General features: G+C 54.1%; 1 protein-coding gene across 1 annotated transcript; it reads left to right on the top strand.

The window, feature by feature from the left end:
- Nucleotides 1–1,574: 1,574 nt before the first annotated feature.
- On the top strand, nucleotides 1,575–22,365 carry IL22RA1 (interleukin 22 receptor subunit alpha 1). The gene is made up of 7 exons (XM_075908739.2): nucleotides 1,575–2,620; nucleotides 5,473–5,605; nucleotides 9,233–9,414; nucleotides 11,011–11,195; nucleotides 11,997–12,132; nucleotides 12,818–12,939; nucleotides 20,665–22,365. Exons 1-7 carry the CDS (start codon nucleotides 2,578–2,580, stop codon nucleotides 21,616–21,618), a joined length of 1,755 nt encoding a protein of 584 aa, XP_075764854.2. The 5' UTR covers nucleotides 1,575–2,577; the 3' UTR covers nucleotides 21,619–22,365.
- Nucleotides 22,366–23,711: the final 1,346 nt, after the last annotated feature.

Below are 23,711 nucleotides of genomic sequence, written 5' to 3'. Positions count from 1 at the left end.
AGGGACCAGCTCTTTTGCTCTGGGTGGAATCTGGACTTACAGAGGAGGGCAGGGCAGGCCTATGCTGCACCGAGACCCAGGACTTCACCCTGTTGTGAGTGGTAGGACACTGAGCAATAGCTCTGCACCCCTGGCCAGGGAGCTCTGGCTTAGCGCTTGCAGGGATTTGGGGGTTTCCACACACTCTGTGGCTGTGCCTGGGAGCCCGTCCCAGCCACACAGAGAGTGGGCGTCAGAGCCAGTTCTTGTGGCTCTCTCACAGTCTCCTGACACCTGGCTGGTGGGGGATCTCAGCCTTGTTCAAAGAGGCCGCTGTCCCTTGTGATTGCAGAGAAAAGCCTGAAATTGTGACTGGCGGGTACCCTAAAGCACATGGCGCCCGCCGGTCCATTTCTGTGCGCCCACCGACGGATCAGGGCTGGCCCCGGCCCGGGTGCACGGCACAGGGCGGCGCCAGCCCGGGCATGCAGCACATGGGTTGCCCTGCCCCCAGGTGTGCGGCACATGGGCTGTGCCGGCCCCGCGGAGTATGGGCTTCCCCGCCCCAGGGCACACGGCACAGGGCGGCGCCAGCCCCAGGGCACATGGCACAGGGCGGCGCCAGCCCCAGGGCACACGGCACAGGGCGGCGCCAGCCCCGGGCATGCAGCACATGGGCTGTGCCGGCCCCGCAGAGTATGGGCTTCCCCGCCCCAGGGCACACGGCACAGGGCGGCGCCAGCCCCAGGGCACACGGCACAGGGCGGCGCCAGCCCCAGGGCACACGGCACAGGGCGGCGCCAGCCCCAGGGCACATGGCACAGGGCGGCGCCAGCCCCAGGGCACACGGCACAGGGCGGCGCCAGCCCCGGGCATGCAGCACATGGGCTGTTCCGGCCTTGGGTGCCCGGCGTATGGGCGGCCCTCCCTTGGACACGCAGCACAGGAGCGGCGCCAGCCCCAGGGCACACGGCACAGGGCGGCGCCAGCCCCAGGGCACACGGCACAGGGCGGCGCCAGCCCCAGGGCACACGGCACAGGGCGGCGCCAGCCCCGGGCATGCAGCACATGGGCTGTTCCGGCCTTGGGTGCCCGGCGTATGGGCGGCCCTCCCTTGGACACGCAGCACAGGAGCGGCGCCAGCCCCGGGCGCATGGCATACGGGCAGCTCCACCCCTGGGCGTGCGGCACAGGAGTGGCGCCAGCCCCGTGAGTGCAGTGCATGGGTGGTGCCGGCACCGGGTGCGTGAAAGGCCCCACCCCCGGGTGCCCGGCAGCCCCAAAAGGTTGGGGACCACTGCCCTAAAGGCTCAACGTTCTGAAGGCAAAGAACAAGAGCCCTGAACAGAGCTTAAATCTCATGATTCTTTGAGGGACCAAACTCCTGATTTTTGGGGACTGGGGGAACATTCTGCTGCAGGCAGCCATAGCAACAGTAGGATGGTTGTTTGTGGGCTAGCTATCCTGGTCACTTAGACTCAGACTCATAGACTTTAAGGTCAGAAGGGACCATTATGATCATCTAGTCTGACCCCCTGCACAGTGCAGGCCACAGAATCTCGCCCACCCCTCTTAGAATAATCCTCTCACCTATGTCTCAGATATTGAAGCCTTCAAATACTTTGAAGGCCCCAAGATGCAGAGAATCCTCCAGCTGTGATCCGTGCCCCATGCTACAGAGGAAGGCGAAAAACCTCCAGGGCCTCTGCCAATCTACCCTGGAGGAAAATTCCTTCCCGACCCCAAATATGGCCATCAGCTAAACCCTGAGCATGTGGGCAAGACTCACCAGCCAGACACCCAGAAAGTTCTCTATAGTAACTCCTATCATCCCTCCATTGACCTATTTCCCACTGATAATGAATGGTCAATTAGTTACCAAAATCATGTTCTCAAACCATCCCCTTGAAACTTCACAGCTGTAGCAGGGGATACAGCTCAGCTCCTCCTGTTCCAAAACTCTGGGCCTCTACTGCTTGAGCTACAGGAAAATCTCCATAATGAATGATATAAAGGCTTTGACACACAGGTGGCCAATTCAGATTCCACCCCATAGAAGATGGTGCTACACATCAGCCCGTCGACTCTAATGCACAGCAAATGCAACAGGCTTAAAGTTGCCCATGTGAGTGTCTTTGGAGTCAAGGAAGCAGCCCCAGGTGTTTTCAGTGTAATTAGGTGCATTGTTTTGAGAGTTTACATAACCAGGCACATGCACCAACACTAGTTCTGCCTTTTAAAGCAGCAGAGACAAAGCCACCCAACCAGAAAAGCCGGCCGGAGGAAGGGAAATACCAGCCAGGGTTTTCAGGCAGGCAGTTCCTTATCAGAAAACAGGTCCTGGCGCCAGTTCAGAAAGCAGGGAACTTTTCACTCCTTGTGCACCTTTGAACGGTGCCAAGTGTGCATGGACTCCAGTTCCCCTTGCACACGCCACTTCATCTGCGCTGATGGGAGCGAAGACAGGCCGGTAGCTCCACTCCGGATCTGGAGGAGTGGTGCTCACACTCCCAAAGGCAGGAAACGCATTCCCTGCAGAGGTGACTCACCTGGACTTCAGAAAACCCCATCTCCGCCTCCCAGCTCACAGAGTTCTTCATGAAGGGGCCTCTGATCTTTTGGGCTGCCTGTTCCCTGCTGGGTAAGTACGGGCTTTCCGTTCCTTTGACTGGGGTCTTCGGGGGGGGGGGGGGTTACTGGAGCAGGGGCTGGGCAGGTGGCTGTTACGAGCCTGGAACGAGCTCTAGAGAGTTCGCTTCTGCCGATGTTGCTCCAGTGCTGGTGGTTGTTCTAGCGCTGTAGGAGAGCACGGTGCTGTACAGAGGGTCAGGAGAGGACTAGCGCTTGCCGTAGGCTCCCATTGGCCTCCATGGGCTTTGAAGCAGGCCTTCTAGCAGCTAGCAGGTTGTGGGAATGGGGGGAGGGAAAACGGGCGGGAGTGGGAGGTAGAGGGACCCTAGGGGTTGGATCATTGCTTGGGGAGGGAGCCCTAGAGCTGAGGACGGTCGCTGTCCGCAAATACTCCAGGCAGAGCTGAGCTTAGCGACTGAGGGTCATGTCACCCCTTCAGCAGCAGACAGGCAGGGCTGGGGGACGGGTGTGGAGAGGTTCAGGCCTCTCAGCTCCACGGATCCTGAATCTGTGGCAGATGGAGCTGTCCACATGAAAAGCCCCTTTCTCCCAGGGCTCTGGGTCCCCTGGTAAGGACTCTCCACAGAGGGGGACACAGGTGCCTCCGGCTGCTCCCAGCTGGGTCAAGTCGCTCCAGTGTCCGTGCAGGAATCCAGCAGGCTCTCTGGTGCCATGGAGCATGGCCGGGCTCCTGCCCCTTCTCTCCCCTGCTCCCCCAAGCCCTGCAGAGCCTCTCCCAGGCTGCACCTGAGCAAGTGGGCTTGGGGGGGCTGGCAGAGGTAGCACGGAGCCGGCCATCTCCTCCATTGCCCCGTGAGCAGAGTCAGACTCAGAGCCACATCCCGGCGCTCTGGGACAGTGGGGCAGGGGGGATGGCGAGGCAGCACCTGTCCTAGGCTGGAGGAGTCGGTGGCTGGCTGGGTGGGCGCAGGGTCAGCCCTTGGGCCTGGTTCCATGAACCTAGGGAAGCCTTTCCCCACGTCTTGCCCTCCCCCCGGGCTGTGCTACCACGGTGCGTGTTGCCAGGGACGTGGGGCCCCTCCGCAGACAGAGCCAGAGGCAGCCCTGCCCCGAACCGCTCGTGCTAACATGGGGCCGAACGGGGCCATCTGTCAGCGCAGAGTCTGGCCGCCCCCGCTTCCTCATCACCCGCTGTCAGTCCGGTTCCTCGTCACTTTGGCTGCCCCTAGCGACTGCTGGAAATGTGGGGGCCCAGCCCCGGGGGACAGCAGGGGCATGCGGCGTAAACGCGGCCTCTTACGCACCCCACAGGCCCCTCGGCTGCCCTCCGGACCAGCAGGCACAGGGCTAAGTCTCGGAAAGCCTTAGAGTAAATGCTCTGAAGGGAGCAGGACGGAGCCCGGGTCCGGGGCTCACCTCGGTGTCCTGCTGCGCCATCAAGCCGTTTCCTGGCTTCCCCCTGACACGCCCAGGCCGGAGTCCGCCTCCAGGCGCTGCTCGGAGCAGTCGCCCTGAACCCAGCCCGCCGAGCCTGGCAGCGCGAGAGGTCATTGCACTCGCTGGCGCAGGCTCGGCTGGGGGCTGGTAGGGGTAGCACAGCACAGGGCCGGGGGGCAGGGCCGGGGGGGTGAATTGTCCCTGACATGTACCCGCTGGAAACGAAACCCTGCGAAGGGCTCCGGCGTCCCCTCCAGGCACTGCACCCAGCCACCGACCAGCAGCTCGTTGGACCCGTCCGGCTGCTGCACAAGCCCTGGTGGGCAGCTACGGGGGAGCCGCAGGGCGCTGTCTCTGGGGATCCGTGCTCTGCTCACGGACGTGTAACCCGCGCACCTGCTGGCTGCGGCGTGGCCCGCCTCGTGGCGCCCAGACCACTGACAGGGCAAAGAATGAGTCTGCCTCAGCCGAGCCTCCTGGCTTTTAGTTCATGCAGTCGATGGGGGGGGGAGCACTGACCCCTCACTGTGGCCCCGACTGGGAAGGAGAGAGACCCTCCCCACACTCCCCTCATGCCAGCCCCCGGGGGGCAGCACCAGCACGGGCTCCCCAGTGCCGGGGGGGGGCTGAGTCTTGGGGGCTGGATCCAGGCAAGCCGAGGGGCTGCATCCAGCCCCAGGCCTGAGGTTCCCCACCCCTGCGGTAGAGGCTCATACACTAAGCTCCAGAGAGCCTGCAGCAGCACACATGCACCCAGCAGCCCCATGGGAGCGAGCCTTTGCCAGCCATGACAGCTGGGATGGGGCGTCTGGCACTGGCCAGTCGGCAGACAGGACACTGGGCTAGACAGGCCTTTGGTCTGACCCCGTCTGGCCGCTCTTCTATTGAGACCCTCCAGCCTGTGGGAGCAGCTTTGTGCACTCCTGCCAGCGAACAGCTGTCCTAAAGGCAGGTTCATTTTAGCCTGTGCAGGACCCCCCCAATCAGGTGGTATCAAGCCAGTAGAGCGGCACCTATTATATTGGTTGCAATAGCATCTAGGGGCCTTCATATCCGGCTGATATGGGATTGCCCAAATCCCCTTTGGAGCAGCCTTCAGGGAGCCAGCCAGAGGCCTGGACGTCCTGAGGTCTCCAGGACTACAAAGATGGCCTAGAGGCCTGGTTGCCGCGGTTACTCCCCACCATTCTTGCTGAATGCTTGGTGGGTCCAGCTCAGGCCTTGTAACTGCTCTGCTGCAGCATGGCAGGCTGTCCCCCGCAGTATTGGCCCCTGCCCCGGCCAAAGTTCGCTCCAGATCCAAACGCCAGGGCCACAGCCTCTCCCGGGGACCGTCCCAAGCCTTGCTCCCCCCGCCATGGGATCGCTAGCACCCCACAGCCAGCGAGTGTTGTGTGGAGGCGGGGAACCCCGTGGTGATGACGTGGAAGGTGCCTTTTCATGCTCACTCCCCCGTTCCTCTAGGGTGTTTGCTCGCAGAGAGGTCGCCGCTTCTGAAACATGCAGCATTTTCTTCAGTCAACTTTGAGAACATCTTCCAGTGGGAAATGGGGGCAGAGGCTCCCCCGGGCACAGTGTACGACGTCCAGTACAAACGGTACGTGGCCCTGCCGTCTCCCAGCCCCTGCTGGACGTGGCTCTGGGCTGGTGGGTTTCACAGAGAACCAGGCTGGGCTGCCGGAGGCTGGGGAAAGGGCTCGGCTTGGAACTGGGTCTAAGGCAGACACGGGCCACCTGCGGCTGCAGGCCATGGAGGTTCTGTGTGGGGCCCGCCAGACGTTTTGTCACCGTTGCCCATGCTCAGGCTGCCAGATCCGCTGGCTTCTGCCCACGTAGGATTTTTTCCTGACGGTGTTACTAACGTGCCATGCACGGAGAGCCGGGGGGAGCTGATTGCACAGCACTGGCTGGGACGGAGTGCGGTCCCAGCGCTGCTACAGGTCAGTCGGCACCTCCACGGGTTCCAGCTATGCAAGTGCAGGGAGCAAAGCCCCCGTCCCGGGAGACCCTCTTGGTTCCGACAATCTCACAGCCCCTGGGATGAAGGCGGCCACTCGCGCGTCCCACTCGCGCGTCCCACTCACACCCACTCGCGCGTCCCACTCACACCCACCCCCGCGTCCCACTCGCGCGTCCCACTCACACCCACTCGCGCGTCCCACTCACACCCACTCCCATGTCCCACTTGCGCGTCCCACTCGCACCCACTTGCGTGTCCCACGTCCCACTCACACCCACTCGTGCGTCCCACTCGCGTGTCCCACTCACACCCACTCTCATGTCCCATTCGCGCGTCCCACTCACACCCACTCGCGCGTCTGTTTTTATGGCCACAGTACAGTAAAAAATAACAGAAAATTGTACATGTCCGGTATTTTCTGTTTCTCTTGGACGAAAGGCTGGCGGGGACAATCTTCCTCTGCCTTGTCTGGCGTGGGGAAGCAAGGAGCGTGGGATTCTTAAAGGTGCAGTGACCTTTTTTTTTTTTTTTTTTTTTTCTTTTTTTCCATGTTCGGCATTTTTGGTGAAAGCATCTGGCAAGCCTAGCCCAGAGTTCAGGTCCCAAGTGGGATCAGTGCTGACCCAGTTCTGCAACCCTGCTCTTTCCCTGAGCCACAGTGGGATGGTCGCTGCAGCATCATGTCCAGGGGGACCTAGCCTCCCTCCATTGAACAAATCTTCTGTAGAGCCTTGGCCCCCATGGCTTGATCACTGAACTCCGTGGGAGTCTCCGTCGCTTGCCTGGGCTTTGGCCCGGTTCCCAGCTGGCAAACGGAGCAGCTCATGAGGCAGAGCAGGGAAGCGAACTTGGGCACCCTGGTTCTCAGCTCCTCCCCCCATGCATTTACCAGTCAGCGGCACTTCCTCTGATCAAGACCCAGACAGGCTACGTCATTGGCTCATCATGCATTAGGCTTCCAGATGTGTGTTAATTACATCATGCTGCATCATGCTGGGGAGGGCATGGGAGATGTGACTGGCTTTCCTAGGGAGGGCATTGGCCAGACACCCTCGCTGGTCGGAAGCCCTGCTTTGAGCAAATGCAAAGTGTGGGGCCATGTGTCAGCCCCTGATATAGCTGCCTTCCGCGTAGGCCACACCACAAACAACCTCCCGGCTGTGGGGCAGGGCGGGGCCGGAATGCCTGTTGTGCTGAGTTCCTGTGTTTCACGTCACCACCCATGTGCAGACACACAACTTCCAGGCTCTGCGCCCTACAGCTGCTCCGCCACGGCTCACACCCTGGCCTGCCTCCCGAGACGGAGGCTGCAGGAAGAGCCACAAGGGCGCCTGGCAAAGGTGGATCCCAAACTCCTGGGCTCTGTTGTGTAGCCAAGCTACAGGGAGCTTCCGGCTGTGCGTGATTTGTGCTGGAGAAGAGCCCCGGGGCTTAATTTGAAATGAAAGAGGTGCCAGGGGCTCAAGGAGAGGTTTCACTCCCTGGCGCCGGGGGCCCCGCACTGCCGGGCCCAGCAGCGCCGGGGGCCCCGCACCGCCGGGCCCAGCAGCGCCAGGCCCAGCAGCGCCGGGGGCCCAGGCCCGGCTTCTCTTTGCAGTTCACTGGAAGAAGGAGAAACAATCTAAGCCAAGAGCCTCTTCCAGCGGAGATAAAAACTGCCATTGGCAGGAGCTGGCTCTGCTGCTCGTGTGGGTCCCGAGGCAGGATGCCCACAGACAGTGAGGCTGGCTGTGGAATGGAAGGCTCCATGGGAGGTCCCGGCTGCCTGCCTGCAGAGACAGCCATGCATTCCCGAAAAGGCAGGGAGGGCGCGTGCTCCACACAAACCTGCCACAGCTCAGAGCAGAAGTGGGGTTTCCTGGCGCAGCCAGGGGCAAAACGTTCCATGTGAGGGCTTTACAGGCAAGCAGCGAAATCCATATCTAGGAGCCTAACAAGGGTGGGTTCCCAGAGTTCAGTGCCTGGCAGCTGGGGGGGCCGGGGGGAGAGGGGCTCAGCCTCATTCGGCATCTAAATAAAGGAGAGACACTGGGCTCTGCCAATGGTACCTTCCATCTGTCCAAGGCCTTTGCCAAGAGCAAGGGAGTATGAGCTGGGTGTTCTTACCGTCTCCTTTGTGAGGCTGATACTTTGGTTCCTGTTATCAGGCCCCTTTCTCTTAAAGAGGCAAACCAAAAAGTTACCTGCCCTCTGAAGAAATTCTTATCTGTGTCTGAACGAAAAGCATCTTAAAACCTCCCAGTAATTGTATGTCTCACATCTGCATATTGCTCCCTTTGGAGAAGGTTAGAGACCATTTTGAGTGTGGGAGCTGTAAGACCTGGGTTCTGTTCCAGGATTGTCTGCTAAGTCACTTCCTGTGTTTGTGCCTCAGTTTACAGAAGGGGAAAGTATGTGTGTGTGTGTGTGTGTGTGAAATGACACTGCACAAAAGCATTCAGAGACTTAATTCACTCGTGTGTAAAATGCTCTGAGATCCAGCCTGCGAGAAGCAGAAAATAGTGACATGGATGTTCGTACTTTGCTAGTGCAGCTCTCCAATATTTAGGCGGGGGCAGGGTGGAGAAGCAATGGGCTTAAACTGTGGCAAGGGAGGTTTAGGTTGGAGTTCAAGCCCATTGCTTCTTGTCCTATCATCAGAGACCAAGGAGGACAATTTCCCCCCCTCCTCCCTGTAACTGCTGTCATGTCCCCTCTCAGTCTTCTCTTTTCCAAACTAAAGCCCAATTCCTTCAGTCTTCCCCCACAGCTCATGTTCTCTAGATCTTTAATCATTTGTGTTGCTCTTCTCTGAACCTTCTCCAATTTCTCCACATCTTTCTTGAAATGTGGCGCCCAGAACTGGCCACAATCCTCCAACTGAGGCCTGACCAGCGCAGAGTAGAGCAGAAGAACATCTGTCAGGGATAATATAGACGGTGCTTGGTCCTGCCGGGAGGGCAGGGGACTGGACTTGATGACTTCTCAAGGTCCCTTCTGGTTCTAGTGTTCTGTGATTGGGAAAAACTTCCTACCTGGCTGTCCGGGTGGTTACACACTGGAATCAGTTGCCTAGGGCGGTTGTGGGATCTCCATCTCTGGAGATGTTTAAGAGCAGGTTGGACAGACACCAGGCAGGGATGAGCTAGAATTTGGTGCTGGGTCCTGCCATGAGGGCAGGGGACTGGACTCAACGACCTCTTGAGGCACCTTCCAGTTCTAGGGTCCTAGGGTTCCACAGTGATTCTCTAGGGCAGACTGAGCGCGGTTGTTGTCTTCTCTCAGGTACGGCGACAAACACTGGCAGGAGAAAAGGGAGTGCCAGAACATCACGCAGCCCTTCTGTAACCTCACGCGGGAGACGCAGAGCTTCACCGACCGCTACTACGCCAGAGTGAGGGCCGTCGCCTGGAACTGCTGCTCTTCCGACTGGGTCCCCTCAGAGAGATTCGACCCCCGAGAAGACAGTAAGGGCCACGGCTGTTCACACTGCACCCCTGGCTCCTGAGGCCTGTTCATGCTGATGTCCATTGCAACATGTCAGCTGGCTTCAGCGTTGCAGGACAAAGCCCGTGTGGGAAGGGGCTTGTGGGCCCAAAGGAGACCGATGTCAGACAGAAAGGGGCTGGCTGGTGTTTGTGTCCAGCGTGGGTTGGAGGTGGAGGAGGCTCCTGAGTCCTGACTCTCCTGGAAAGCCAGATGCCCAGATCAGGGTGCTGGTGAGCTCTAGGGATGTGGGCTCAGGACCCAGCTGGACGCTAACTGGGATGTGATGGGTGCCTGTGAGCAGCCAGGGACCAAGTCACAGCAGCTGTGAGATATGGAGCAGTGGATATTTAGGACAAGCTGCCAGCCTGATGGGTACTTAACATAACCTGTCCGCCATGTCTTCTCTGCCACATATTGATAGTGTGGACTTGGGCAAGTCCCTTAGCCTGTCTCTGCCTCACTTGTCCCTCTCTGGGAAATGGAGCTAATATTCACCATGCCTACTTCCCAGGGGCATTGTGAGACTTAGGGTATAGCTAAACTTCAGATTCCCCAGTAGTGCTTCCATCAACTTGGGTGTGCCTATACCAGGTTTAGGTCAGCTTAACTATGTGTCTCAGTGATGTGAATTTTTTACTTCACTCGGGCTGTGTCTAGACTACACCTCTCTGTCAACAGAGAGATGTAGATTAGGCACGTAAAAATTGCTAATGAAGCAGGGATTTAAATATCCCGTGCTTCATTAGCATAAACATGGCCACCACTTTTTTTCGAAATGGAGCTTTTTCGAAAAAAACCCCTAGCAGTCTAGACATTGATCTTTCAAAAATACAACCCTCTTTTGAAAGATCCTGTAAATCTCATTTCTTGAGGAATACAAGATCTTTCGAAAAAAGGTTTATTTTGTGAAAGATCCCCATCTAGACTGCCGTTTTTTTTGAAAAAGCTCCATTTAGAAAAAAAGTGGCGGCCATATTTATGCTAATGAAGTGCAGGATATTTAAATCCCTGCTTCATTAGCAATTTTGACGTGCCTAATCTAAATCTCTTTGTCGACAGAGAGGTGTAGTCTAGACACAGCCTGAGTGAGGTAGCTAGGTCCTCCTAGCTTTTAGGTGTAGACTAGGCCTCAGTGTTTCCAAACCCCTTTGAGATCCTTGCATGAAACACGCTACGAAAGTCCCATGTAGCATCTGCAACTACTAGAAATTCATCTTTCTTTGGAGAGCATATCAAGGTGGGATTATACTGTATCCTGCCGCCATTCTCTAGGGTTTGATTTTTTGAAGCGATTTGATTGACAAGCTGCAGGTGGGACCTTTCAGCTCACAGCTGATCAATGCTTTGCCTCCACCTGTAACCTTGTCTGATTTCTTTTGCTGCTTGCCCTTCAGTTGATTTGAGAATTCATCAGTCACAGTAACTCCTTCCCATCTTGCGATAAGGAATGACTGATGCCATAAATGTTTAATAACTCTGGGCTGAGGGGCACAGGACAAGATGGGAAGCACTAATGATAGTCACTAAACATGTGCTCTGGTCATTTATCAACTGCCATCCACTCTGTCTTCTAGCTACGATTGGAAAGCTGGAGGTGAAGTGCTTTCCTAAAGTCACGTCCATCAGGTTTTCCATCCAGCCCCTCTACACGCCTGTGAGAGATGAGGATGGCAGACTGCTCACTGTGGAGGACATCTACAGCCGGATTGGAGCCATCAGTTACCACATGGTGCTCTTCAGCCAAAGGTCACACCGAGAGGTAACGCGCTCCCACGGATCCACTGGCTGTTGGCTTGTTTGTCTGAGTAACATGCAGGAGTGACGTGAGTTAATGCGGAATGGAATTTCTGAAGAACAATGAAATTTTCAGCATCTTTGATTTTCAGAGACCACCAATTCCTCAACTGACTAGAAACTGATCAGACTCAAGTGGGAACATGAACTGTCTGGCAGGGCTGGTTGGAAAATTGATTTTTCGGTCTGTTCCATGAAAAAAAAAAATCAAGATTTTGAATTTTTTTCTCTCCTGAATAGGGACTGAAAATCCCCACGGTTTCAAGATCATTTATAAAACTTTCATTTGGGGTCAATAGATTCAATTTTAGCTCTTTTTATATGTAAATTTCAAAATGAGACGTTTTGAAAAATGAAAACTCAAAACTCTTTGTTCAAAAACTCTTAAAATAGGCTCTTTTGACTCTTTTTTGAAAGTTTTTCCTCAGTTTTTTTTTTCCTAAACAAAATTTAATCAAAATCAATGTGATTTTTGTGGGGAAATTTCCTTTTTGGGATGGAAATCTGTTGCACTGAAAACAATCCGACCAGCTCTACTATTTTTCATTGTCCCAGGGAAGTGAACTACAAAAAACAAACAACCTAATTGTGGCAGCAAATCAGATGTTTTGCTAATCCTGGTGGTTAGTAGTAAGAGTCAGGTGAGGATTTCATTTGGAAATGCAGGTGGTTTTGTTGAGATTTTTTAAATTGGAGTTGAAGTGACTCAATAATTTAACCTCTGTAAAATACACACCCCTGCTTTGCTTTGCTTTGCTTTGAGCAGTGGGAAAGCAACGAGCACAACAAAGAATTTGAAGTTTCCAACCTGACCCCGGACACTGAATATAACGGGACTCTGTATCTCAAGCACTTAGAGAAAAGAAGCAAGCCGTGCGTCTTCCAAGTGAGAACGTTACCGGGTGAGGCTGCTACAGCTGCATGGCTCCAGGAGAGGCCCTTGTCCCTGGACATGGGAGGGGCGCAGGCAGCGTGTGAGGCCCTCCCCTTCAGGGCTCTGCCCCTTCTCCTTAAGATCCCACTCCCCACCCACCAGAGCCCTGAGCACCCTTAACCCCACGTGGCCAGAGGAGCCCTAGCAAGCCTGCCCCAGCCATGCCAGCTGGCTCGACTTCCCCAAGCCCCACTGGCCCAAAGGAGCCCCTGGGCCCCAGCCCAGCTCCACGCTGCTGGCTTGGGGGGAGCCTTGGTGCAGAGCACGGGCGGGACCACTGCCCGTTAGGGGAGCTTGGCCTCCCTGCTGCCCTGGGGAGGGGCTGTGTCCACGTGGCAGTCTGGGAAGAGATGGGGCCATTCTGTGGACAGGCCTGAGAGCGACCGACTGCTGCAGGGAGCACAGACCAGCAGCATGTTGTGCCTCTGCTCCCCTCTTCCCCAGGCGGGGTGTACAGCGCTGGCCATTGCACTGGGAGGTCCACAGGTCTGGGGCCCCTAGCAGCGGGCAGGAATGAGCGGTGGGGTCAAGCAGCAGCAGGGAGCCTGGTAGAGAACAGCTGTTGTGCTCCATGGCACCGTGAAGCGGGAGGCTGGATTAGAAGGCCCAGGGACTCGGTGGGACTCAACTGCCTGTTTTCCCCCACGGAACAGACAACAGCTGGCTCCTCTACTGCCTGGGCGGAGTCACGTGTGCTGTGGGGCTGCTGCTTGTGACAGCCGGGTACGTGAGCTATAAGTACACCACGCCGCGCGCCGCCTGGCCCAAGGCTTTGGTAAGTGCCCTCGGAAACGGGTTCTCCGTCGGGTCAGAGGCGTGCAGAGGCCTAGAGACGGCAAGTCCAACCCCCAGTGCGCGAGGCAGGACCAGGTAGACCTGGAGCTCCCCTCCCTGCTCCTTGTCTAATCCCAGCCGGGCAGTAACCTTTGCTGGGGGAGGAGGCAGGGAAGAGGTGGGGGGTCAGGGATGGAGTGGAGGAAGGGCTTGGGGGAAGGGCTGGAATGGAGCAGGGCAGGGTTTGGGGAAAGGGAGGGAAGGGTCAAGAGCCCCCCAGCTAGAGGGGAAGTCAGCGCCTGTGCTCAGTGTGCTACTTCGCGCTCTGTTATCCAAGTTATTAATGAAAACATTGAATGGTACCGGACTCAGGACTGACACTTCCCGCTGTCCCGGTTTGACAGTGCATCACTGATAACTACTTCGAGTCCCATCTTCCAACTCGCTGTGCTTCTACTGTACAGTAATTTCCTCTAGTCCACCGCTCCCTCGTTTGCTTATGAGACTGTCATGTGGAGTATGTCAAAAGCCTTTCTAAAATCAGGGTAAATCATATCTACTGCTTCCCCCACCTGCTAGGCCAGTAACCCTTACGCAGAAGGAAACTAGATCTGTTTGGCATGGTTTGCTCTTACGAAATGCACACTGGCTATTCCTTATCTTTGGGGCAGATAAGGGGCAGGGGTGGGGAACCTAAGGCCCGGGGTTCAGATGCAGCCCCCAGGTTGCCTGGATCCAGCCCCTGAAACTCAGGTCTGCCTCTCGCCATCTCTCTGTGGGGCTGGAACACACAAACTCTACGGCTTTGTCTACACTGCAAGTTTTTGCGGCAGAAAATATGCTAACGAGGGACTCGTTAGCATGAGTCACGATGTCATTAGAATATTTTCTGCCGATTCTTTTCACGCGAGGGGTTTTTGCACAAAAAGAAGCAGTGTAGCCGCTTTTGTGCAAGATTCTTATGACTCTCCGGCCAAAGGGGGGTTTTGTGCAAAACGGAAGCGGCTACACTGCGTCTTTTTGCACAAAAGCCCCTTGCACAAAAAGAATCAGCAGAAAATATGCTAATGACATCGCAACTCATGCTAACGAGTCCCTCATTAGCACATTTTCTGCCGCAAAAACTTGCAGTGTAGACGGAGCCTACTAGTCCAGGCCCCTAGGCTCTGATGTGCAAGGGGAATGGGGGGAGGGCCTTTTTCCTTCTCAGTCAGGGGCCACGTCAGTCAGGGTTTGTTTTTTGGAGGGGTCTTTTTGGCTGCTCACTTGTGATTCCTGACTGATTTTTTTTTTTTTCTGTGGCTCAGTGGCCCCCAACCCAAAAAAGATTCCCCACCCCTGACTTAGGGGCTTACACATTGATTGACTGATCTTTGTTCCAGTATCTTTCCAGACACTGACGTTAGGCTTACTGGTCTATAATTCTCCTGATCCTCTTTGTTCCCCTTTTTAAAGAGAGGTGCTGTGTTTGCCCCTTCTCCATCCCTCGGGGACCTCATCCCCCTCCAGGAGTTGCAGAGATCACTGCTAGCAGTTATAAGATTCCTTGCTTCAACATGTTCCTAAGTACCCAAGGATGGATTTTATTAGACTGTATTGACTTGAATACATCTTCCCTATCTAAATATATTTAACCTGTTCTTTACCTAGTTTGGCTTGTGTTCCTTTTTCCTTATTGGTGTTAATTGTGTTGAGCATCTGGGCCCCACTAACGTTAGAGTAAAGCACGAAGCAAAACAGGCATTAACAGGGCTTGACAAATGGCGGCAAAACCCGCTCGCCAGCCCCACACTGCGCATGCGCAAGACCCGCATTGTGCACGCGCACGCTGCCAGTGAACGGGGCACGCGGCTGAAATCTACTCATCACGGGCGAGTAGATTCTATAGTTTGTCAAGCCCTGGGCATTAATCACCTCAGCCTTTTCGATGTCATTGATTAGCTCTCCTTTCCTGCTAACCTGAGGATCTGTGCTTTCCTTCCTCTTTCTCTTGTGCCTAACCGACTTCAAGAACCTCTCCCTATTGCTAGATCGCGCTAGAACTCATTTTGTGTTGTAGCTGTTCTGATTCTGTCCCTCATGCTTGTGCTGTTCTTTCGTCATTCCTCCTTAGTGAGTCCTACCTGTTTCCATAGTGATAGAGATGCAGCCGTGTTAGTCTGGTCTGGCTGAAACAAAAGACAGGACTATGTAGCACTTTTGGCCTTGGAAAGGGTTCAGAAAAGGGCAACTAAAATGATGAGGGGTTTGGAACGGGCCCCATATGAGGAGAGGTTAAAGCGACTGGGACTTTTCAGTTTAGAAAAGAGGAGACGGAGGGGGGATATGATAGAGGTCTATAAAATCATGAGTGGTGTGGAGAGGGCAGATAAATAAAAGTTATTTATTAGTTCCCTAAACAGAAGAACTAGAGGACACCAAATGAAATTAATGGGGAGCAGGTTTAAAACTAATAAAAGAAAGTTCCTTTTCACACAGCGTGTAGTCAACCTGTGGAACTCCTCGCCAGAGGAGGCGGTGAAGGCTAGGACTATAATAGAGTTTAAAGAGAAGCTAGATAATTTCATGGAGGTTAGGTCCATAAAAGGCTATTAGCCAGGGGATAAAATGGTGTCCTTGGCCTCTGTTTGTCAGAGGCTGGAGAGGGATGGCAGGAGACAAATGGCTTGATCATTGTCTTCGATCCACCCTCTCTGGGGCACCTGGTGCTGGCCACTGTCGGCAGACAGGCTACTGGGCTAGATGGACCTTTGGTCTGACCCAGTACAGCCGTTCTTATGTTTAAAGACTAACAAGATGGTTTATTAGGTGATGAGCTTTCGTGGGCCAGACCCACTTCCTCAGATCAATACGTGGAAGAAAATTGGCACGACCATATATACCAAAGTGATACAATCAAAAAAAAGTGAACACATATAAAAATGACGAATCAGGTTTAAGAACAGAGGAGGGGTAAGGGGGAGGATAGTGTCTGTGAGGTAATGACATTAGGGGTGATAATTGGGGAAGCTATCTTTGTAACGGGTGAGATAATTAGCATCTTTGTTGAGACCCATACATGTCAAATTTAAGCATGAATGACAATTCTGAAGCTTCTCTTTGAAGTCTGGAGTTAAAATCGCTCTGAAGCAATATGCATGTTTTAAGGTAATTGAGAGAATGGTCAGTCTGGCTGAAATGGCAAGCAAGAGCTTTCTCTCTGTGAGAGAATCTGATGCCTGTTTTGTGGGCATTGATTCTTTGGCGAAGTGTCTGAGAAGTTTGTCCAATGTACATGGCAGACAGACACTTTAGGCACATGATGGCATAAATTATATTTCTGGATGAACAGGAATATGTGTTCTTGATCTTGTAACTGGCATGGTTAGATCCAATAATGGTGTCAGCAGAGTAAATATGTGGACAAAGTTGGCACCAGGGTTTGTTGCAAGGGAAAGTTCCAAGGTTGGTATTAGTGTGGTATGTCCTAAAGTTGTAGGTAAGAATCATCTTGAGGTTAGGTGGTTGTCTATAGGAGACTATGGGTCTGTCTCCCAGAGCCTCTCAGAGGGTAGTATTCTGTTCCAGTATAGGTTGTAGTTTATTGATAATGCGTTAGACGGGTTTAAGTTGGGGGCTGTAGGTGATGACAAGTGGTGTTCTATTATTGGTTTTCTTGGGTCTGTCTTGAAGTAGATGGTTTCTGGGTATTCGTCTGGCTCTTTCAATCTGTTTTTTTATTTCTCCGGGTGGGTAGTTGAGGTTTATAAATGCTTGGTAGAGATCCTGAAGTTTCTGGTCTCTGTCAGTGGGATTAGAGCTGATGCGGTTGTATCTAAGGGCTTGGCTATAGATGATGGATCGTATGGTGTGTTCTGGATGGGAGCTGGAGGCATGTAGGTAACTGTAGGAATCAGTGGGTTTTCTGTAGAGAGTGGTGTCTAATTTACCATTGGTGATTTGTACTGTGGTGTCCAGGAAATGGATCTCTCGTGTAGAATGGTCCAGGCTGAGATTGATGGTGGAGTGTAGATTGTTAAAGTCTCTGTGGAATGCATCCAGTGTTTCTTGGCCATGGGTCCAGATCATAAAGATGTCATCGATGTAGCTTAAGTAGAGAAGGGGTGTAAAAGGGGACAGGATCTGAGGAAATGTTGTTCTAAGTCAGCCATAAAGATGTGAGCGTACTGTGGGGCCATGCAGGTACCCATGGCTGTGCTGCTGATCTGGAGGTATAAGTTGTCCCCAAATTGGAAATAATTGTGGGTGAGAACAAAGTTACATAGGTCTGCTACCAGATTGGCAGTGGTGTCCTCTGGGATAGCGTTTCTAATTGCTTGTAATCCATCTTCATGTGGGCTGTTGGTGTATTGAGCTTCTACATCCATGGTAGCAAGGATGGCGTTATCGATCTTTTGTAGTTTTCTCAGGAAGTCAGTAGTATCTCGGAGATAGCTGGGAGTGTTGGTTGCATAGGGTTTGAGAAGAGAGTCTACATAGCTGGATAATTCAGTAGTGAGCGTGCCGATACCTGGGTGTCCAGGTTTATGGATTTTAGGAAGCAGATAGAACAATCCTGGTCGGGGTTCAGAAGGTGTCTCTGTGTGAATTTGGTCCCGAGTAGAGACAGGGAGTTTTTTAAGGAAACAGTGTAGTTTCTTTTGGTATTCTGAAGTGGGATCAGAGGAGAGAGGTTTGTAAAATGTAGTGTTGGAGAGTTGTCTAGTTGCCTCCTGGTCATAGTCGGACATATTCATAATGATCACAGCACCCCCTTTGTCAGTTGGTTTGATTATAATGTCCGGGTTGTTTTTGAGACTCTGGATGGCATAGTTTTCAGCATGGCTGAGATTGTGTGTCGCTTGTTGTTTGTGAATAATGTCAGTCTGTGCATTGTTGCGGAAGCACTGTATATAGAAATCCAGATTGTACAGGCAGTCCCCGAGTTACGTGGATCCGACTTACGTCGGATCCCTACATACGAACGGGGCTTTTCTCGCCGCGGAGCAAAGCTGCGGAGGATGCGGGCGGCAGGACCGCAGCGCGTCTCGGTGGTCCCGCCGCCCGCGTCTCCCTGGTCTGCTGGGGGAGGGAGGAAGCTAGTGCGCCCCCCCCTCCCCAGCAGACCAGGCTTTTTTCTCGGTCCTGCCGCCCGCGTCCTCTGAGGCGAGAAAAGCCGCTCCGCGTCTCCCTGGCGTCCAGATTCAGCCGCTTCCTGGAATCAGCTGCTGATCAGTTTCAGCAACGGCTGACTTGGGAACACCTGGGGTAGAGCAGCTGGGATGCTGCCGGGTTGGTCCCTGCAGCGCGGAGGTGCGGCGCTGCAGGGACCTACCTGGCAGCGCCCCAGCTGCTCTGTCCCAGGCGTCCAGATTCAGCCGCTGTTGAAACTGAGCAGCTCTGCCTCGGGCTTCCTGAAGTCAGCTGCTGGTCAGTTTCAACAGCGGCTGAATCTGGACGCCAGTTCCGACTTACATACAGATTCAACTTAAGAACAAACCTACAGTCCCTATCTTGTACGTTTGTACGTAACCCAGGGACTGCCTGTAATTCTGACCATCGGGGGGGGGGGTCCATATAGAATTGTTTTTCCTTTGGTGTTGATAGGGGGGATCTGGTTGGTCAGACTGATGTTCATTGGTGGTTTGGAAATATTCTCGTAGGCGGAGGCAGTGAATAAAAGCCTCAAGGTCACCACAAAATTGAATCCAGTTAGTGGGGGAGGTGGGGCAGAAAGAAAGCCGCCGAGATAAAACAGACCCTTCTGCTGGGTTGAGTTTGTAGCTGGAGAGGTTAACAATATTATCCAGTGGGTTGAGGTAGTTGCTATTGTAGCCTGTGCTGTGGAGCAGTTTAGAAAGTTTGTCTTTTCTTTGTTGTGGGGAATAGGATTCCTTTTTGATGTTCAAGCCATTAAAGCTCTCCTACAGGAGTCCTATTGGCCTTTTACTATTCTTCCCATTTTCCCCTTTTCGTCAGGATAGCCGGTAGTTCTGTCTCTCACTTGGTCTCCTTGAGAAACTGCCAGCTCTCCTGAACTCCCTTTTCCCTTGAGATATTGTTTGCAGTTTGCTTTGGAGTCCGTTGTCCTTGTTTTGCTGCTCTCGTTCCTCTCCTTAGTCGTGAAATCTCTCCTTTCACGATGGTCAGATTCTCAACCAATTCTCCCTGTTGGTTCAAATCAAGTCTAGCATAGCTGACCTCCTGGTTACTTCCTTCTTTTTCCCCAAACAAAATGTTTTCCCCGTTACAGTCCAAGAACTTCTGAGAAATGTTGTGTTTTGCCATATTACTTTTCCAACAGATGTCAGGGTAGTTTTGCCCAGATCTTGTGTTTTGGATAGTTCTGTTGTCCTAGAAATGCCTCATCCACCTCCTCTCCTTACTTGGCGGGCTACACCCCTGTGACATCACCCCTGTTGTTTTACCCCTTTCGTCTTGATCCGGAGAGAGGCCGGTCTGCCTCTCCCCTGTTCGACTCAGCGAGTGCATGTGTTCTCGATGTGTCATGCTGGTCTCTCCCTTCTTAGCCTCCCTGCACAACACACACCCCTCGCGGCCACTGTTCCTGTTGCAAGACGTAGCCAGCCCAAGGTAGAAACCTAGTGTGACTGGCTGTGGCTGATAGTTGTATAGCTCAGGAAAGATCTTCATGGGGAGCAGGGCCGCCGACGGGCAGGGCGCAGAAGGCCGATGCCCTGAGGCTCAGACAATTAAAAGGGCTCCGGGCTCTGGGCCTTTTAAACAGCCCCCAGGGCCTCACGCGGCCCATTGTGAGCAGTGCTCAGGGATGGGGGGGGGGCTGGTTGCCCCGGCCTTGCCCCTTCCAGGGGCCCAGCACCAAGCCTCCACCCACCCCCACTTCCCAGCCAGGGCAAAGGGGGGGCCCCACGGAATTATGCTGACCGGGGCCCCGCAAAACGGTCATCTGCCCCTGCCAGCCCTGATGGCAAGTTTCAGAGTGGGCACAAGTGATGGCAGGTCGGAAGACTCTTTGACAGGTTCAGGAAGCTGGTTTACTCCCTCGGAGGGGGGCTGGCTCTCAGGGCATCTGCTGGCAGGTTTCAAAGCTGGGAAGCCCAAAAGCAACACTTGGATTTAGGCTGCACAGAATAATTTTCCACGGTGACTAATGATTCTGGGCCCCCCTTCTTGGGAGCAACAGCCTGGAGGGAATTGCTCTTTAGATGCAGAACGCTCAGCACTTGCTGAAAATCAGCCCCGTTAAGGCGCATCCGGTTGGCACCCAAAAGCAGAGGCATCCACAGTCGCTACTGTGAACCGGGCCGTACACGCCCATCCCTCCACCTCAGGGGCTAGTCACAGTGTGGGGACTGTTGCTCACTAGCATGGAGCGCTGAGCCCCCTCACCTCTGTCCACCCCCACCCCAGCTGAGCCCTTGCAGCCAGGAGCCCGGGTGCTAGGCCAGGACCCCAGGGGTGCGGAAGCTCCCAGTTCCCATGTCTCTGGCTCGGTGGGCTAAGCAAAGGGCAGTCCGTGCACCGGGGGACAAGGAGTTTGTTCCCTTGGACACAGGGTTGCATCACTGGTCTGGTGCCTGATGGGGGGTGTTTCCTTCTTTGAAGGAACACGGGAAGACCCGGGGTCCCAGATGGGTTGCTCAGTGAATCAGAGCACAAGCGCTGGTGCACACTTTCCCAAAGGGGTTCTGCAGTAATATAAACAACCATTGAAAATTCACAGCTTCCTTGGTACCGGCTAACCTTTGTCTGTCTCCCATGCCAGGACTTGCGAGGGATTTCAGCCTTCCAGCCCCTCATGCTAACCGTGGAGCATGGCATAAGCCCCATGCAGGATTTAGCCAAACCTGTTCCGTTCGTCCCGGATATGCCGCCACCTATAATCCCTTTGTCAAAAACTGGCTATCAGCAGCAGGTGTTTCTGCCCGTCGTTCAGCCAGGCAGCCGAGCGGATGGTTTTCCTTCAGTGTACACGCCCCAGAGAACCCAGGAAAATCCACCCTGCGCACTGAAGAACAAGCCTCTGGCCTTGACGTACGGAGTGTGCGTCGAAAGCTCAATGTGCATCAGTTCTCAGCCAGACCCGACGCTGCAGGACGTCGTGAGCGGCCAACTCAAAACCCAGCCTGCAGAGGAGAGGTTCTGTGAGGAGAACTACAAGGCGCAGAGGCCTAGCCTGGCTGCGAGAGAATTATGGGAAGGCCACGATCCTGAGGTGAGAGGATCTGTGTTCTCCCTGGAGCAAGCACTGCCGCTGATGCTCCAGACAGACTATGGGGAAGCCAAGCAGCCCCAGCTCCAGTCCTTGTCTCTGCAGCCAGACGGAGGAAACTACCAAGGACAGATGGCAGGCCTGCTGCCATTGCACTGCTCCGTGACAGCAGACACAAACTCTGTCTCCGAGGGCAGGACTCCGTCCTCATCCTCCCCCTTGCTGAAATCCGTCTGCACCTGGGACAGCCGCCCCGGGGACCACAGCACAGGCCAGCTGACGTTACCAGACGCGCTGTCCCTGCCTGGATGGCAGCCTCTGGACTTTCAAGCGACAGACGTGCTGCTGGCAGCAAGGGAGCCAGCCTGCCTAGAACAAAACCCCTTTGCACCCCAGGCCTCTGGCCCCGACCAGGACAGTGACAAGCTTTTCACTCTCTTGTTCAGAGACTTGGAGTTAAAGCTGCAGTGGGAGCATGGACAGGATGAAAACACGCTGATGTGTTAATACAGCATCTCTGTGGGCCAGATGCTGCCAACCTTGCTCCCATTAAGCAGTGCCCTACGGGGCAGGCATGCTCCCTGAACTAAACCGGGTGGCTGGCTGAGGTACCAAGCCACATGCGTACGAGTGTTAGTCTGGCTGTGTGTTTCATGAGCCTGGGCGCGTTTAGTAACGGCACTGCTCCCAGGAAAGCTGCTCTTTGCACTTTAATAATACCTAGCTCGTCACTTCTTGGGCACTGTCACAGTGATGAGTTGGCCTATTTTAAAACTAGAGAGAGAGCCTCAGCCCAGAATCTCTGCTCTAGACTTCATCTGGATCAGAACTTCCTCGGAGTCACCTCTAGAAACAAATCTTGCACCCAGAGACTCTCGTGCCCGCCCGTTGCCCAGATGTTGACGGCATTTTAAACTTGAGTGGCAGATTTTGTTTAAAGGGTGGAAACTGGAGGCTGGACCTGAAGTCTCTTCATTTGTTTGTGGGTCTCCTGTCAGGTGGAATCTGCGGCGGTTCTGAATCCAAGCTGATGGACAGGAGAGTCCGTTTGCATTGTCACGGGGAACACAAGGGCTAGTTCAAAGTGCACCCTTTTTCTTTGGCTTTTGGCCAAGATGCTCTGGAACATCCACTGATTACCTGACACCTCCTGCTCCTGCCCTGTCTTTGTAGGAGGAACGCCTAAGGCCTCCTTTTCCAGCTGTCAGAAATGAGGGCTGACTAAGAGCAACTAAATAAAGAGATGACACGAAATTGCAGTGAAGGGAATAGCTGCCATTTCACTGGCTTCCTGTGGGTGTTTCTGTTGATGCTGTGAGGTGAATATTTATTTATGTATTTATTCATTTATTTGAAAAAAGCTCATTGGATTCGTTCACGCCCAGGCCAACCCAAGCTCTTTATCATGGCCGCATTATTTTCTCCGTCAGAGGTTTTTTCCTCCTGGGGTTCCTTTTCGCAGTGCGGGGCAATGGCCTGCAGGAACATATTTAACAGCTGGTGCTGGTGGGACTGATATTGCTACCCCCGAGTTAATTTTTCATCCCTGTAGCGACTGAATGGAACATCTGTTTTCACAGCCAGCCAAGGCCTCTCCCATCACACACACTGCTGCGGAGGCAGGGTTAATACTCTGAGCCTCAGATGCAAACACTCTGCAACCTCTGGCTCAAATCAGCACAGAGCTAACTCATCCCTGTGTGCATGTCCCAGGCAGTGAACCTTCATCCGTGCCTTTAGCAGGTGCTATGATCCTGCCTGCGTTGAGTGGGGCTCCAAGGGCCCTTCACTCTTTTTGGAGTCTTTAGGGATTTGCCCTGGTTCCATAACTGAAATGTCTTTCTCTCCCCACTGAGAGGCAGTACACTGGGCAGGTGGGCTAGCTGCTTCCCCGCACACCATGGGCAGCAGGTTCTGTGCGTTTTAGGGCTAGTTCCTACTGGCCCTGCAATTTTTGCACTTTCCTTGTTCATGCTAAACTCCAATGGGAGTCATAAGAGTTAGCCTGAGATAAGATCTGAGTCAGTCTTCAAACACTGGCCTGTGTATTTATACAGTGGGTTGGGATCTTTTGCTCTAGATTCAAGCACAAGGTTATGTATTCGCATGGATTACGTGAGTCTCTGGTACGGTACCATGGCCTCCTAACCCAGGTGTTAGTCACTCCCCAAGGCAGCTACAGGTAACACTCTACAGGTGCTGGTCCTGCCGGGAGGGCAGGGGACTGGACTCGATGGGCTCTCGAGGTCCCTTCCGGTCTAGTGCTCTGTGATTCTCCATGTGCAGCCTTGTGGCCTCGCACTGTACAAATATTTCTAGTCCTAAGACTTGTAAGGAAGGTTTGTGAAGGAGGCTCGGGCGTGACGCAATGGGGAATGTGGAGCCAGCTAGAGGCTCCCATGCTACCATCTACCGGGGTGGAGTGAGAGCCGAGACTCTGTCAATGTTCAAGTGCGGCATCCCATTCTCTGGCCCTTTATTGGCTTCCCTGAGCGACTGGCAATGGTAGGAAACGTTCTGTACTGGCCGTGCAAGCAGCCATTGAAGGGCAGGAGGAGGCAAAGAGCTGTGGGGTCCGGCTGTGCCCCCTGCCCTGCAGT

This window comes from Pelodiscus sinensis, chromosome 26 (assembly GCF_052426305.1).
Source record: "Pelodiscus sinensis isolate ZL-2025 chromosome 26, ASM5242630v1, whole genome shotgun sequence".
In the NCBI taxonomy this organism is placed as follows: Eukaryota; Metazoa; Chordata; order Testudines; family Trionychidae; genus Pelodiscus; species Pelodiscus sinensis.
This window is presented reverse-complemented; position numbering and strand designations above follow the sequence as displayed.

What these genes read in the sequence shown, in the direction of transcription:
- IL22RA1 (XM_075908739.2), top strand. Translation starts at nt 2,578, where the DNA reads ATGAAGGGGCCTCTGATCTTTTGGGCTGCCTGTTCCCTGCTGG. An exon ending in ATTCGACCCCCGAGAAGACA is followed by an intron (nt 9,415 to 11,010) that starts GTAAGGGCCACG and finishes TCTGTCTTCTAG; the next exon opens with CTACGATTGGAAAGCTGGAG. An exon ending in GCCAAAGGTCACACCGAGAG is followed by an intron (nt 11,196 to 11,996) that starts GTAACGCGCTCC and finishes TGCTTTGAGCAG; the next exon opens with TGGGAAAGCAACGAGCACAA.